General features: G+C 40.9%; 1 protein-coding gene across 2 annotated transcripts in view; it reads left to right on the top strand.

Annotated features, from left to right (window-relative positions):
- The window catches only part of kel (kelch protein), a 104,649-nt gene that overhangs the window by 28,974 nt on the left and 58,640 nt on the right, over positions 1-17,035 (top strand). For both annotated transcript variants that reach the window (XM_076181499.1, XM_076180924.1), the window contains exon 5: positions 875-1,050. In XM_076181499.1, the coding sequence (XP_076037614.1) occupies positions 875-1,050 (176 nt within the window). The remainder of the gene's footprint in view (positions 1-874; positions 1,051-17,035) is intronic.

Raw genomic sequence — 17,035 nt, 5'->3', positions numbered from 1 at the left:
ACACTGTGCCAACACAAGGGGGACAAGTGTGAGTGTAGTAGTTTGAGAGGGATCAGCTTGTTAAGTGTAGTTGGGAAGGCTTATGGGAGGGTCTTGTTTGAGAGGATTAGGAGAGGAACAGAAGGAGTAATTGGTGAGGAAGAGTGTGGTTTAGGACAGGTAGGAGTTGCATAGATATGATTTTTGTGGTAAAACAGATATGTGAGAAAGTTTTAGGAAAAGGTAAGGATGTTTTTTGGGCCTTTATGGACTTGGTGAGGTTATTTAATGTTTGTTTAAGAGAGGGTAGAGTGCCAGATGACTGGAGGAGTTGTATAGTTCCACTTTACAAGGGAAAGGGGGGCAAGTGTGAGTGTAGTAGTTTTAGAGGGATCAGCTTGTTAAGTGTAGTTGTTGTTGTTGTTGTCGTTCCCTAGACTGTCTGTCCGAGCAGTCCCGTCTCCCCAAGGAAGGCCACAGCCGAAACTGGGTTTTCCCACAAATCCTTTATAGAGTGTATGTTGTGTTGTTTGCGTGCATGATTGTGTATAATGCAGTCTTCCATTATGTGTTGTATGGTATGGGGTGAAGTGTTACATCCTGGGCAGCTGTTCACAACACGGTCGTCCAGCCTCTTCTGGTAGCTTAGAAGTGCTGGGTGGTGACTTCCCATAAGCCTTCCCAACTACACTTAACAACAGTGCAATATGTTAAGTGTAGTTGGGAAGGCTTATGGGAAGGTCTTGATTGAAAGGATTAGGAGAGGAACAGGAGTAATTGGTGAAGAAGAGTCTGGGTTTAGGACAGGTAGGGGTTGTGTAGATCAGATTTTTGTACTTGGATGTAATATTGTAGTGATGTAATAGGGTTTATCCATCTTCATTTCCTTTTTCAGGTACTTCTTCCAGCAGCTAATCTTCTGCAGCTAACTGATGTGCGTGATGCATGTTGCGACTTCCTACAGTCACAGTTGCATCCCACCAATTGCCTTGGTATTCGCGCCTTTGCAGACTTACACGGCTGTTTAGAACTTTTGTCCATCGCAGAAAATTATGTTGAACAACATTTTACGTAAGGATTTACTAATTTGTTGTAATACTTTTTAGCTTTCTTTTGTAATGTTAAATTCATATATAATTAGTAGTATGTAGATTTGCATGACATAGACTCAGGTTCAAATCCAATAGCTACTGGTGACTGCTACTTGCCTTGGCAGTGAGAGTGCAATCACACCCAATTTAAGGGACCGTCAGGTTGCTTTATAAGGGAGCATGTCCTATAACTTTTTGAATCTCTTTGATGAACTTAGGTATAATTACCATTTACATTTGTCTATAATTCCCCTGGGTATTGTATTCCTCACATGTATATATAAAGTGTAGTGAAGATATAATGAAGTTATAATGAAGTTTAATGAAGCTGTAATTAATCATATGGAAATCCTTCCACATAATTAAGCTTGGTATATATTGCAAGCTTAGATTCTGGGGAATATTTGTTATATTGTACATTTGACCAAACTTATACCTCTGATTTTTTGTGAATTTTCTTTTCTGAACATTTCAAAGATGCTGCAAAATTCAGGTTTCATAAATAGAAAAAAAATAAAATAAAATTTCTTTTATTTTTTAATATAGGAAATAAAGAGCATAATTTTATCTTTCAAATGAAACAAAAATGACAAAAATCCATCAAGAACAACCGAAGAAATAACAACAAAAAGAACAAAAACATTAAATGTACATGAGAAGGCATTTAAATTTTGCGCGACATTTTTAAAAGGCCCCAGCCCCATAGTCCCCGCTTTTGGTCACTTTACCACTTTTACTTTTCACTTTTTTTCTCCTCTCGTTTCTTGTCTCTTCTTTCGAGGGCAGACTTATGAATATGGGTGTAGGGTTCTTCAAGAAGAGGAACAACAAATCCTTCTTTATAACCAACATTGTTGGATGCTGTCCTCTTCGTTTGTTTGTTTTTTTCCTTCTCGTTTCTTCATCTGGCACGCAAGGGCCTTCACTGCATTCTTCCTCCTTGCTCGCTGGCTTTTCGTCAATCTTGCCATGATTACCGCAAGAAATTACAGTGAGGAATAAAAAATATGAAGCATGGTGAGAGCTTCAAAAGAACGTGACCTCACTTTGACGTTTGGATGGGTACTGATGCCCTGATGTGTGCTATTTCTGGATCTACGCTTGTGGGAGGAGTTGCTAAATACCTCCATAAACACAATTCCGTAGCAAAAAACAAAATAGCTATAGAAAAAATTAACGCTATTCCAATATACAGAATATTTGATACGCAATGGGGTTGCCAGAGGTTGCCAATAATTTATCTATTTTATTCTGTATAAAAAGATAGAAACGAAATACAGCTCTATAACTTTGTAGGAGTGTTGCCAACATCATAGAGATTCTTTTTAAATGTTTTCCTAAAATTCGTTCATGTACCAGATTTTTTCGAATAATTGCCCCTGACGGACCCTTAACCTCTTCAGTATGAGTAAAATTCTTGCATGCTGCATCAGATGCCTAATGTATGATGCATCACACCACTCGCATTATAGAATATAAAGTCACTGCTGTATTACTTGTTCTCTTTCACTCTGATTAATAATTAACACAGAAAACGTAATCAAACCAGTTCACAGAGTTCAGGAGTCACTCAATTACAACTACAAAATAAGTATAATCAAGACTTTGACACTGGCATCCTCATATACCCACTCACGCCTCAAGAGGTCTATGTAGACGTCATTGTATGGAAAAGGTTAAGAAAGTTGTTGTTGTTGTTGTCGTTCCCTAGACTGTCTGTCCGAGCAGTCCCGACCCCCAAGGAAGGCCACAGCCGAAACTGGGTTTTCCCACAAATCCTTTATAGAGTGTATGTTGTGTTGTTTGCGTGCATGATTGTGTATAATGCAGTCTTCCATTATGTGTTGTATGGTATGGGGTGAAGTGTTACATCCTGGGCAGCTGTTCACAACACGGTCGTCCAGCCTCTTCTGGTAGCTTAGAAGTGCTGGGTGGTGACCGCATCGCAGTCTGGCCAAGTGGACTCTGTCCTTTCGTGGGAGAGAGGATTCAGAAGGGTGGATATCAGGGGGTCTGGCATGCAGCAGTGTGTTGTCTTTCAGTGTGTTAATGGAGCGGTGAGTGATATGATTATGAATATGTTTCCGGAGGCTGGTATTTGGTGGTTGTGGAGGAAGAGAAGAGAGTATCTGTGCGTAATAAAGGTCTTTGGGTGTAGTTTTAATGTTTCTTGGTGTGTGTGGGTGTTCTGCTATGTAGTGTAGCGGGTGTGATGTGTTTGTGGTGGCTGCAGCAAGTGTTTGTGTGCCTCTCATGTCGAGGTGGTCCTTGACTTTGAGGACTTTTGTTTCATGGTGTAAATGGTCTGTAGGTGATGTATTTGTGCAGCCTGTAATTGTTTTTAGGGCTTTGTTTTGTATGATTTGAAGGGTGTTGTGGTGTGTCTCACTGAGATTAGGAGCCCATGCAGGACTCGCATAATTCATCACTGAGCGTATGCATTGTTTGTATATTGTTATATTAGTTTCTTTGTTTTGTCCAAATGTTGTTCCAGTGATTGACTTAAGTGCGTTAAGTCTAGGTGTGCATTTGTTTTTTATGTTTGTGAGGTGTTGTTTGAAAGACATGGATGTATCGTATGTTACACCAAGAATTTTCGGTGTGTTTGTGTGTGGTATTAGAGTGTTGTTGATGTAGAGATGAGGTATGTATTTGTGTTCTTTTGTCCAGTTGGTGAGAAGTGTTGCTGTAGATTTGGTTGGAGCTATTTTGAGTCTGTTTGTGATGAACCATGTGTTGAGTGTGTCAAGGTAAGGCTGGATTATTTCTGCAGCTTTGTCTGTGTTACGATGTGTGCATGTGATTGTTATGTCGTCTGCGTAGGAAGAGATTTGTATTTCTGAGGTGTCTGGCGTGGGTAAGTCATGCATGTATAGATTAAATAATGTGGGGGATAGAACTGAGCCCTGTGGTACTCCGTTCTTAATGTTTCTGATGTGCGATGATTGGCCATTATATGACACATGAGCATTCCTGCCTGCCAGATAATTGGCCAGCCATCTTTTGGTGTTATTGTGCTTGTCTGTGTTATATATTTTATTTGTTAGGTTGTGGCGGGGGATAGCATCAAAAGCTTTACTAATGTCCAATGTTATAAGAAGTGTTCTGTGGTGGGGCCTATCTGAATTGATGCCATCTAAAATTCTTTGTGTGAGGTTTGTCAGAAGAGTGTTTGTGGAGTGTAGTGGCCTAAAACCGTGTTGTGAGTCAGCAAGGGGAATATATGGTGTGACAAGTTTAAGTATTAGGCGTTCAATGACTTTAGAGGGGGTGCAGAGAAGTGGGATTGGGCGGTGCGATGTTGGGATTGTTGGGTCTTTGTTCGGTTTTGGAATGGTGATTATTTTACCATGCTTCCAGATGTCGGGTATAGTGTTGTGTGAATAGCTGTAGTTTGCAATGTTTGTGAGTGCGTGTATACCTTGTGGTCCAATGTGTTTTAGGTGGATGTTGCTTATGTTATCAGGGCCACAGGCAGATGAGTGCTTGAGATTATGCATTATGAGTTTTGTCTGACTGTCTATGAAGGGTGTATAGTCTGAGTCTGTGGGGAAGTCTTTCTTATGTCGAATGGTGCGTCGGTCGTCAGGGTGAGATGTAAGATGGCTCGTCTGTGCAAAATGACGTATGAGAGCGTTTGCTTGTTGTCTGTTTGAGGGTAGATTATCTGTTGTTGTGATTATTGCTGCGTGAGAGCGTGTAGTGTTAGTGTTGGATAGTGTGATGCTGTTGAGTGTTTTGTACAATTTGCTGGTGTTTGTTTTGTGATCAAGTGTATTGATAAAGTTTTGCCAATTTTGTGTTTTTTGTTCATATATTTTATTGGCAATCACAGTGTTTAGTGTTTGTATTTGGTCTGCTATGTTTTGAGGGATAGGTGTGGGGGTATCGTGTTTAAGTGTGTCACGTTGTCTGATGAGGCTTTGGATTTCTGGTGTGAAGTTGGGGTTGTGTGATTTTCTGTTGCCTCTAGGGATGTATCTCTTGTCTGCGTTTTGTATGATTGTATTAAAAGCGTGCACAGCATTGTTTATGTTTGTGATTGGTGTACTGTTAAGTGTTTCAAAATGTTGTTCTGTCTCTTCAGTAAAGGCTTCCCAGTTAGCTCTCTTGTAATTGGTGTAAGTGTGTCTGTGGCCAGCTGGGGTGCATCTTGTTTTGGTGGTGATGATGATTGGAAGGTGGTCAGAGCCAAGGGCTCCGACCACTCTCCATGATGTTGTTGGGGTTAGGCAGGGGGAGCAAAAGGTGATATCAGGAGAGGAGGGAGTGTAGAGGGCTTGGTATGGGATATGTGTATGATTATGCGTGTTGTTCATGATAGTCAATGAGTCGAATTGAGTCTGTATATCAAGCCCTCTGTCTGTGTCAGGGTTGTCGACAAACCAGGCAGACGACTTGGCGTTGAAGTCACCACCCATGATCAGGTTGGGGATTGAGGTTAGTTGGCTGAGTTGAGGTCTGAAGGTGTTTGGAACTGTGGGGGATGATTGGGGGGGAATGTACATGTTAACTATTGTTAGTGTTGAATTGTTGCCTGTGCGGATACGAATGGATTGGGTTTCTGTTGTGTTATCTGTGGTAGGGAGGAGAATTTTGGTTGTGGCACTTGTGTCCCCAAAACAGATGGAATGGTGGATCAGGGTGATGAGTCCACCGCCATTGCCGTCAGTCCGGTCTTGTCTGATGGTGGTGTAATTATGAAATGATGGTGTTTTGTGTGAGTGTCTTAATTTTGTTTCTTGTAAAATTGCAATGTGTATGTTGTGTTGTTTAAGAAAGTGTTCAAGTTCATGTTTTTTAGTGTTAATACCGTCAATGTTGTGTTGTAATATGTTGATGTTGTGTGTTTTGTATGTGTTGTATGTTGCCGTTTGGGGTTGAGGTTGGGGTGGTAGTGGGGAAGGTGTAGGATCTGGGTCAGAGGGGGGGAAAGGAGAGATCGGGGACAAAGGAAGGGGAGTACTAATCGGGGGTAAGGGCAAAGGGAAATTGGGAGTGGGTAAGGGTGTTGGCTGTGGTTGGGGAGGTGGGATTGGGGTTACTGGAGGGCAGGTAGAACATGTCCAAGTGTTTGTGTATTGGTTTGTGTCAGCAAGTGTTGTACAAGTGAGGTGGGCCCAGTTTTTGCACATATTGTCTGTCTGCTCGAAGTAATGGGTTTAGAGCATGTTGGGCATGTGTATTTTGTGGTGGGCCCAGGATTGCTCTCTACATCTCCAGCTAAAAGTAGAAGAAGAGGGGTGATCGCCGGAAAATGACCCCTCAGTGCAGAAAAAACGTAACATTGTGTGTTGGAAAAAAAAGGATTGTGGTACTCCCCCAGGTAGGCGTAGCTCCTCCTTGGGGATCGGTGCCATCTGCGTAGAGCTGATGGCCAGGGGTGGTTGCTGCTGATTGGCCCCCCAACTCTTGGGGTTGGGGGGTGGTCCCACGACGTAGACGTTGAAGTAGTTGGTTAATCCATCAATTTTCTTGATTTTCTGTGACTGGAAATCTGTGGGTCTTTGGCAACTGCCAATGGTCCTTTGGCCTTCCCATAGATATCTCTAAGAAGAAGTGTTAGACTAACATGTATGTTGTGTGAGTTTGGGCTGTTTCTGTATTGCCAGATAGTGGGAGGAATTGGGGAATAATTTCTGGATGTGAACTCTCTTTGAAAGGATGGTGAAAAAATATTGAAAATTATTAGAGAATAGCATTTTGGGCCCAGGGTCAGTACATACATACATACATATACCAAGGCTTTTTCCCCCTTCCAAGGGAGGTAGCCAAAAAGGGAAAGGCATAAAAACACTCCCACCCATTTCATCCCTAAATACACTCCACACCCCTCCCACCCTTCCTCTCATCTGAGCACCTCCTGGATGACGGGTCATCCCTGCACCCTGCCCACCGCCCTGGGTCAGAAGCAGTGTCGCAAGACACAGTACATCCACAGCAAGGCCGCTTCATTTAATCGGCGACCCCCCCTCTCCGTCCCCCTTTGCATATAAGGAGAGGACGGGGAGAAATCCCTTCGGGCTGCGTCAAAATTTACTCACACATACTACCCCACCCCCCACCCCCCCCGCCCATTCCTCCTCATGCAGTCACAACATCATCCATATACAACCATTCTCCACTCACCTCTGTCTTCCGTCCTCTCCCTTCCTTCCTCAACAGACATTCCCCTCTTCCCCAAAGCCCCCTTCACCCCATCCATCCACCTCATCCTAGGACGTCCCCTCATGTTCACTCCCTCCACATCTGCCTTCCATACCTCTTTTACTAGTCTTTCTTCACTCATTCTTTCCATGTGTCCAAACCATCCTAATATTCTTTCATCAACCCTCTCTCCCAAATCCTTTTTCACCCCTGTTCTCCTCCTCACCTCCTCATTTCTCACTCTATCTAGCCTAGTAACCCCCACCATACTTCTCAGACACCTCATCTCAAACACATTCAAACTCCTTCTCTCTTCTTCTCTTATGTTCCACGTTTCTGCCCCATACAGTGCTGTTGGCACAATCACTCCTTCATACAGTCTCCTCTTCGCATCCATTCCCAAATGTCTATTTCTCATTACACTCTTTAAACCACCAAGGCATTTACTCGCTTCTCTCAATCTACATTCTACCTCCACCTTCACTCCACCTTTTCCTGCTACACTTGCACCCAAGTATCTAAAACTATCCACTTCCTCCAGTCGCTCTCCCTTAATGTTCACTTCCAGTCTACTGCCACTTTCACCCCTTGTACATCTCATCACCTTACTTTTACCCACATTTATCTTTAGCTTTCTTCTATCACATACTCTCCCAAACTCTGTGGTCAGTACTTTGAAATATAAAAACCCATAAGTTATGTTAATGTATTAGGTTTATTCAGTTCAAAATCTTTGCTGTCTCTGAGGCATTTTCTCTGTAGCAGATAAGATGTGTTAGGATTTCCAGTTTTCTTCATTCTGATGTAAGATCAATGTGTGCAAGATGGACATAGGGTGGGTATATACTTTGAATGTGGGTAAAAGTAAGGTGATGAGATGCAAAGAGGAGAGGATGGTAGCAAATTGGAAGTGAATATTAAGGGAGAAAGACTGGAGGAAATGGATAGCTTTAGATACTTGGGTGTATATGTGGTGGGAAAGGGAAGAGTAGAGGTAGAGGTAGAATGTAGGTGGAGAGAAGCAAGTAAATGCCTTAGGGGAATTAAAAAGTGTAATGAGAAATAGATATTTGGGAATGGATGCTAAGAGGAGATTGTATGAAAGGGTAATTGTGCCGACAGCACTATATGGGGCAGAAACATGAACATAAAAAGATGAAGAGTTGAAATGTGTTTGAGATGAAATCCCTGAGAAGTATGGTAGGGGTTACTAGGCTGTATAGAGTGAGAAAAGTGGGGATGAGGAGGAAAGCAGGGGTGGAAAGGGAGTTGGGAGATAGGGTTGATGAAAGAATATTGGGATGGTTTGGACTCTCAAACCAATTAGATATTCAAGAAGATTTAGATAAATTACAGCAATGGTCTGAAAAGTGGCTAATGAAATTTAACACAAGTAAATGCAAGGTAATGCACATAGGTAAAAATAACAGCAAGTACGATTACAAGTTATTTGGAAATTCGTTAACAAAAGTGGATAGTGAAAAAGATCTCGGCGTAATTATCAGTAACGACCTCAAATCATCCAAGCAGTGTATTTCAGCCTCTGAGAAAGCAAATAAGATTCTGGGATTGATTGCGCGATCTTTTGATTTCAAAAGTCCATCACTCATTAACAAGCTATATAAATCGTTAGTTCGTCCACATTTGGAATATGCTGTTTCCGTATGGTCACCGAATCTCATTAAAGACATTGACAGACTGGAAAAAGTACAACGGCGAGCCACAAAACTGATTCCAAATATCAAAAATAAATCATACGAAAATCGACTTAAGCACATTAATCTGTTTTCCCTAAAAAAGCGTAGACTCAGAGGTGACTTGATACAGGTCTTTAAGATTTTAAAGGGAATTGACAACATCAAAAGTGACCAAATTTTCACATTGAATGAGAATCAGACAAGAAACAATGGTCTCAAACTGTCCGGAAATAGATTCAATTTGGAAGTAGGTAGAAACAACTTTGCCAACCGTGTAGTTAATGAATGGAATAAACTTCCTGCACAGGTAGTGCAATGTAGTTCAGTTCGAAGCTTTAAGAATCATTTAGATAAATACCTAAGTAAGATGCTGTAATTATTATAATTTATGTTATATTATTTGTTTTTTGTTTTGTTATAATTTGTCTGTCTGATTTTCATTTATTATTAGTTATATGTCAATTTATTATCATTTACTATTTACCTGTTTGTTTGTTATTCAACTATACCAATGCATTTATTTATGTATTTTAATTGTTATTTACATTGTTATAGTTTTAATTTATTATTAATATGATTTTTTTTTTTTTTTTTTTTTTTTATTTTTTTTTCATCCGACCTAGATATGGATCAAAAGGTCTCCTGTCGGCATGCTTTGGCTTTGTAATCCTTTGAAAGAATAGTAAAAGAGGTGTGGAAGGTAGAGGTGGAGAGAGTGAACATGAGGGGGCAACCAAGGATAAGATGGATGGATGGGGTACAAGGGGCATTGGGAAAGAGGGGAAAGCCTGTTGAGGAAGGATGGGAGAGGACAGAAGATAGGGGTGAATGGAGAATGGTTATATATGGATGATGATGATGTGATGCATGGAAGGGAGTGGGTGGGGGATGGGGGTAAGGGAATATGTGTGAATGGTATTTTGATGCTTCCTGAAGGAATTTCTCCCCATCTTTCTTTTTCTGCATGAGGGGATGGAGAGGGTTGCTCACCAATTATATAAAGCAGCCTTGCTGTGGATGTGCTGTGTTTTGCTGTATTGCATCTGACCCAGGGCAGTGGGTGAGATGTAGGGATGACCCATCTTCCAGGAACCAAGAAAAGGAAGGAGGGATGCTGAATGGAAGTGGAGCATGTGTAAATGAAATGGGTGGGAGTGGATTTATGTCTTTGACTTTGGCTACCACCCTTGTAAAGGGGAAAAAGCCCTTGGTATATTTACCTAGTTGTATTATACAGGAAGGGGAGCTATGCTCGTAGTGACACGTTCTTTGTATCTCTTTGCATCTAGTTTGTTCTTAAATTCTTGTATGGATTTTGCACACACTATTTTTTATCCAATTTGTTCCAGACATCCACCACTCTGTGTCGAAAACTATATATATATTATTTATTTTATTTATTTATTTATTTATTTATTTTTTTCAGATCTCTTCTATAACTATACTTTTTTAACTTCTTTTCATGTCCTCTTTTCTTTTATCCCACTTTAATAAGTCTTCTCTACAGAGGATTTCTATACCTTTCATGATTCTGTAAATGGCCAATAGATCTCCTCTTTCTCTTCTTTGTTCCAGGGTTGGTAGTTCCAGTTTAGACAATGTTTGTATGTAAATTTTGAAAGTGTTGCTGCCACCTTTGTCAGGGGACATATCTTTGTCAATAATTACTCATATGTCCTTTTCGGAACTAACTTTTTTTACTTCCTTTGTACCAATTTTATATTGTCCTGATATTTTTTTTATTTATTTATTTTTTTTCCAAACTCTTATTATACTACATTTCTTGATGTTGAAATTCACTACCCACTTTTGACTCCATTCCCAGACTTTGTCCAGGTCTCTCTGTAGTGATTCAGTCTTTTTCTGTACTTTCTTTAGTAGTTTTGCATCATCTGCAAAGAAGTTCATATAACATTCTAAACCTTCATCCATGTCATTTATATATATAGCAAACATCAGAGCTAATACTGAACCTTGTGGGACTCCACCTATCATTTCTTCCCAGGTCAAGTTTTTATCTAAGTACCATCCTCAATTTTCTCCCATGTAAGAAGTCTTCCATCCATTTCAATTATTTTCGTTGTAGACCTCCTGTTGTTTCGAGTTTTCTTAGTAGCTTTTTGTGTGCTACTTTACCAAACACCTTTTGTAAATCCAGGAAATCACAATCTGCCCATCCGTCCCTTTCTAACATTAATTCTATCATACATACATACATATGCCAAAGGCTTTTTCCACCTACACAGGGGTGGGGGTGGGGGGGTAGCCAAAAAGAAAAAGGCATAGAAAACCACTCCCACCCATTCCATTTCCTATATATTCCACTCCCCTCCACCCTCCTCCCTCCCTCTTATCTTGGCACCTCCTGGATGATGGGTCATCCCTGCATCCTGTCCAGTGCCCTGGGTCAGAAGCAGTGTCGCAAGACACAGCACATCCACAGCAAGGCCGCTTCATAAATTTGGCGACCCCCTCACCGTCCCCCCATGCAGAAAAGGAGAAGACGGGGAGAAATCCCTTCAGGCTGCGTCAATATTTTTCTCATACATACTTCCTCACCCTCCATCCCTCACCCACTCCCCCTCATGCATCACAGCATCATCCATACACAACCCCTCTCCATTCACCCCTATCTTCTGTCCTCTCCTGTCCTTCCTCCACAGACTTTCCTCTCTTTTGTAAAGCCCCTTTCACCCCATTCATCCTTCTCATCCTAAGACGCCCCCTCATATTCACTCCTTCCACCTCTGCCTTCCACACTACTTTTACTAATCTTTCTTCACTCATTCTTTCCATGTGTCCAAACCATCCTAATACTCTTTCATCAACCCTATCTCTCAGTTCCCTTTCCACCCCTTTTCTCCTCACCTCCTCATTTCTCACTCTATCCAGCCTAGTAACCCCTATCATACTTCTTAGACATTTCGTCTCAAGCACATTCAAACTCCTCTCTTCCTCTCTCATGTTCCAAGTTTCTGTCCCGTACAATGCTGTTGGCACAATCACTCCTTCATATAACCTCCTCTTAGCATCCATTCCCAGATGTCTATTTCTCATTACACTTTTCAATCCACCAAGGCATTTACTCGCATCTCTCAATCTACATTGTACCTCCACCCCCACTCCTCCCTTTCCTGCCACATTCGCACCCAAGTATCTAAAACTATCCACTTCCTCCAGTCTTTCACCCTTAATGCTCACTTCCAGCCTGCTGTCACTCTCTCCCCTTGTACATCTTATCACCTTTTACTTTTACCCACATTTATCTTCAGCTTCCTTCTTTCACACACCTTCTCAAACTCTGTCACTAACTTCCTCAATCCCTCCTTTGATCCTGCTACAAGTGCAGTGTCATCAGCAAACAACTGGCTCACCTCCCACTTTTCTCCATTTTCTTTAATCATCTCCAACCCCTGACCCACTACCCTTTCATTCACCTCTCGCACCACCCCATCCATGTAAAGATTGAACAGCTAGGGCGACTTAACACATCCCTGACGAAGTCCCACCTTTACCTCAAAGCATTCACTCTCTCCATTTCTAATCCTAACACAAGCTCTACAACTCTCATAAAAACTCTTGACTGCTCTTAACAGCTTTCCTCCTATCCCATATATCTGCAGTACCTCCCACAGTGCCTTCCTGTCTACCCTGTCATAAGCCTTTTCCAGATCCATAAAAGCCCAAAAAACATCCTTACCTTTCTCTATAGCTTTCTCACATATCTGTCTTACCACAAAAATCTGATCTATACAACCCCTACCTGTCCTAAACCCAGACTCTTCCTCACCAATTACTCCCTCTGTTCCTCTCCTAATCCTCTCAATCAAGACCCTCCCATAAGCCTTCCCAACTACACTGTACAAGCTGACCCCTCTGAAACTGCTACACTCACACTTGTCCCCCTTTCCCTTGTAAAGCAGAACTATACAGGCACTCCTCCAGTCTTCCGGCATTCTACCCTCTCTTAAACAAACATTGAATAACCTCACCAGCCAGTCCACCATAACTGTACCTCCTTTCTTCATTCTGCATGGCATCCATCCAGTGATTATATCCATGACCAACACTGGTACTAATCCCCTTGATATTGTCTCCACAATTCTCATTACATCTGGTTTTGCTTCTGACAGGTAATCATTTAGTTTATTCAAGCCCGAGATTAATTCATCTATGTTGATATAAGCCAATTTTAATTTTCAGTTCCCTCCATCTCGTTCTCAGCTTGACCAAAAAAAATCAATAGAGTTTAACTGTCTACTGGACACTATACAACAGTATAGTTACTGTACTTAAGTAAAAGTGTTTTTTCATTTAGCTTATACCCTGGTACTTCATCAGGATTGTATCCCTCAAGTTATTTTTCACTGTCACCGTCACTGTCAAATCTGGAAAATCACTCACCGCTCCATTAACACACTGAAAGACAACACACTGCTGCATGCCAGACCCCCTGATATCCACCCTTCTGAATCCTCTCTCCCACGTAAGGACAGAGTCCACTTGGCCAGACTGCGATGCGGTCACCACCCAGCACTTCTAAGCTACCAGAGGAGGCTGGACGACCGTGTTGTGAACAGCTGCCCAGGATGTAACACTTCACCCCATACCATACAACACATAATGGAAGACTGCATTATACACAATCATGCACGCAAACAACACAACATACACTCTATAAAGGATTTGTGGGAAAACCCAGTCTCGGCTGTGGCCTTCCTTGGGGAGACGGGACTGCTCGGACAGACAGTCTAGGGAACGACAACAACAACAAAAAATCTGGAAAATTCTTTTTCACTGTCATCATCACTTTTAAACAATCTTATTTGTTCAACAATTAACACATCATCATTGGTCATTTCATAGTAGTCATTCAGCTCATTATCACTTATGTAAGGTTCATCTTCATCCTCATTTGGGCTTGTAATTGAAGCTACCAAATCCTCACTTAATATCACATCTGTGCTTGAAGTTGAAGCAACCAAATCTTCAAATAACATGTCGTCTTCTTCCATCCATGGCATTTGAGATGCAACATTTTTTGAAGGACTTGATAATTAGTTCTTCAGGAATACTGCCCCAGGTTTCTTTCACCCATTCTACAATTAAACTTGGTCCAGGTCTTTTACCTTTAGTAAATTCCTTTTCACCAGATGTCCAAGATGTCCACAATTTCCAAATGTAAGTCTTGAAAGGTTTATTTACTGAAACATCAAGTGGCTGCAGAACAGAAGTGCAACCACCCAGAATGACTGCTTGCCTTGTGCGGTATTCCTTCAGCTTAACTTTGACAGACTCACAGCAATGTGACTTAAACATGTCCCAGACTAAAAGACTTCTGGGTTTGAGCAAGGTCCCTGGCCTTTTCATCCACACTTCATCCAATCAAACTTTTGTTAGGTGTTCATCCATCCATCCCTAAGGATGTATTTTCACAATTGCATTGCTGGAAAAGACTCCTTTGGCATATTCTTCCTTTTGAAGATAACCATTAGACGAAGCTTTTTTTCCTTCAGCTTGGCAGGCTTTTCATGGCCTGTAGTTTTTACTGTAACATTTTTACTTCCCACTCTGTCTATAGTAGTGTTTCCAGCATATCAAAATACATGGGTGTTTCATCCATGTTACCAATATTTCCCAGGGAAAAATCAAACATTTTATGCTCCTTCAAAACAAATATTACAAAATTATGAACTTTTTGCTCAATGTCTATTGGCAGTTTTTGAGCAATATGAGTTTTTTGCCATAGTGTCCGTCCAAATCTATTCATGAACCTTGTACACCATCCTACCAAAGATTTAAATTGTGTAAAATGATATTTCAGTGCTAGCTGAAGGGCTTTGGTTCTTATTGAAAGTCTATTCATAATAAGGCCATCATTTCTAGGGTCTACAACCCAATCAAACAATTCTTTTTCAAGCCTTCGGTATCGAGATACCAAAAACCTTGCTGCTGTCTTGGATTTCGGCATTTCTTTAAGCTGATCTTTCTGCTTTCTCCATCCCCTCACTACCTTTTCTGAAACCCGAAACTCCTTTTCTGCAGATCAGTTTCCATGTTCTGCATAATCCACCACTTTCAGCTTAAAACCTACTTCATAGCTCTTTCTCCTACCAATACTCATGATTAGGGTTAGCAGTTCTTAGGCCTAAAAATCCATGCAATCTACTGTAGATCTAACACTGCGGTAGGTCTAATGGAAGTTTGTGAAAATTATTTTTTATTACGAAAATCATAAGTGGTTACGTTACGGGATGTTATGTTACACTATGAAAACATAATTTGTGCACATGTCATAGAAATGCAGTCACAAGTGAAACAGGTGATGTACAGTAAAGTACAGTAAACAAAGGGTCAAGGTCACATTGCTTATAAACACTATAAAACATGAAAGAGTTGGAAAAGAATATTTTATGATTTTATTGTAATTGATATATGATTTTCTAGCAGCAAGAGTACAGTTTAAAGCAGCAAGTCGTTAGGAACCTTTGATATATTTTATGCATACAAAAAACTTGAAAAGCTTTCCGATGCATATTGTGCAAACACCACTGAAATTCCATGTCATTGTGACATTGAAATCACCATTTGTTTGCGACTTTGGTGACAGAGTAGTGCTGTCCCACATTAATGTCGAGTGGATAGGTCAGCCCTGATTTTGGTGAAATAGTTAAAAAAAAGTGCAACCTGTATGTGAGTATATATGGTAATCAACTTGTTAACAGGTAGACAGGGCAGAGTAACTCAATATAACCACATTTCTGGGGTAAAAAGTCAGACTATAAGGGAGTCCTGCAAGGAGGAATGCTCTCACCTCTGCTAATCTCTTCACAAGTGATCTCCCAACACAAATTCCATAACTTAACACCAAAGCACTCATCTGTGCAGATGGCCTTATCAAAGTAACCCAACATAACTACAAAATAGCTTATAAGAATACTAAGACTTACTAAGACAGACTAGAACAGTAGATTGAAGTAATAGACTGGAAGCCTCACCCCAGAGATCATCAATAATGTAGCTCACTTCAGACAACCCATAAATCATAGAAATGTCCAACAGTGAAATTCAACAGCCTTCCATGGAAAAGAACCCTAAAATACCAGGCCTCACTTTTTATGCTCATATGATTCTCATCCTGCATGTTAAAGATACATACATGCATATACCAAAGGCTTTTTCCCCCTTACAAGGGAGGTAGCCAAAAAGAAAAAGGCATAAAAACCATTCCCACCCACTCCATCCCTAATACACTCCACCCTCCCTCTTATCTTAGCACCTCCTGGATGACAGGTCATCCCTGCATCTTGTCCATTGTCCATTGTGGACAATGTTAAAGATAAAACTTTAAAAGTCCACAAGAAAATAAACCTCCTAAAATCAGTCACCCGTATGAACTTTGGACAATATAAGGAAACTAATTACAGTCCACAAGTAATTCATTGGAACCATACTTGACTCCACCTCATCTTGGTTCATAACAGTCAGAAAAACATAGACACCTCGGAAACTATATAGAATAAAGGATAGAGAATAATAACATGATGCACTCTGAAACAAAAATTCCCTGGAAGAAAATTGTAGATATGCAGTTCTGTGCTAGAGTTATAAACCTGACTCACCCGTATTATTACATCATACAAACTCATCTATCAGAAGAAGAAGAAGAAGAAGAAAAAAAATATCAGTATACTACTCAAACATATAACATCCTACCTGTACTACTCAATACATGCATGCAAAAACACATTAATATCCAGTTTGCAAAAGGAGCTCTTCAACAAAACAAACCACCAAACTCAATACTCCCTTACCACACTGATCCTACTCCCATACATCAACACTATAGAATAATGCTTTGCAAGAGAATCAGGAGCCACAATAGTCACTTGTGGTCAGGACACCATCTAAAGCTAAGACAGTACATATATATACTAAGGGCTTTTTCCCCCTTACAAGGGAAGCAGCCAAAAGACAAAGACACAAAATCCACCCTCACCCGCTCCATCCCCACATACTTCACTCCCATTCACCCCACTCCCTCTTATCTTGGCTCCTCATGGATGATGGGTCATCACTGCATCTCGCCCACTGCCCTGGGTCAGAAGCATTGCAACAAGA

The sequence above is a fragment of the Oratosquilla oratoria genome, chromosome 1 (assembly GCF_046742065.1).
Source record: "Oratosquilla oratoria isolate Oo_2021 chromosome 1, ASM4674206v1, whole genome shotgun sequence".
Classification (NCBI taxonomy): Eukaryota; Metazoa; Arthropoda; class Malacostraca; order Stomatopoda; family Squillidae; genus Oratosquilla; species Oratosquilla oratoria.
The sequence above is the reverse complement of the archived record's forward strand: the minus strand, read 5'-3'. Positions and strand labels throughout refer to the sequence as shown.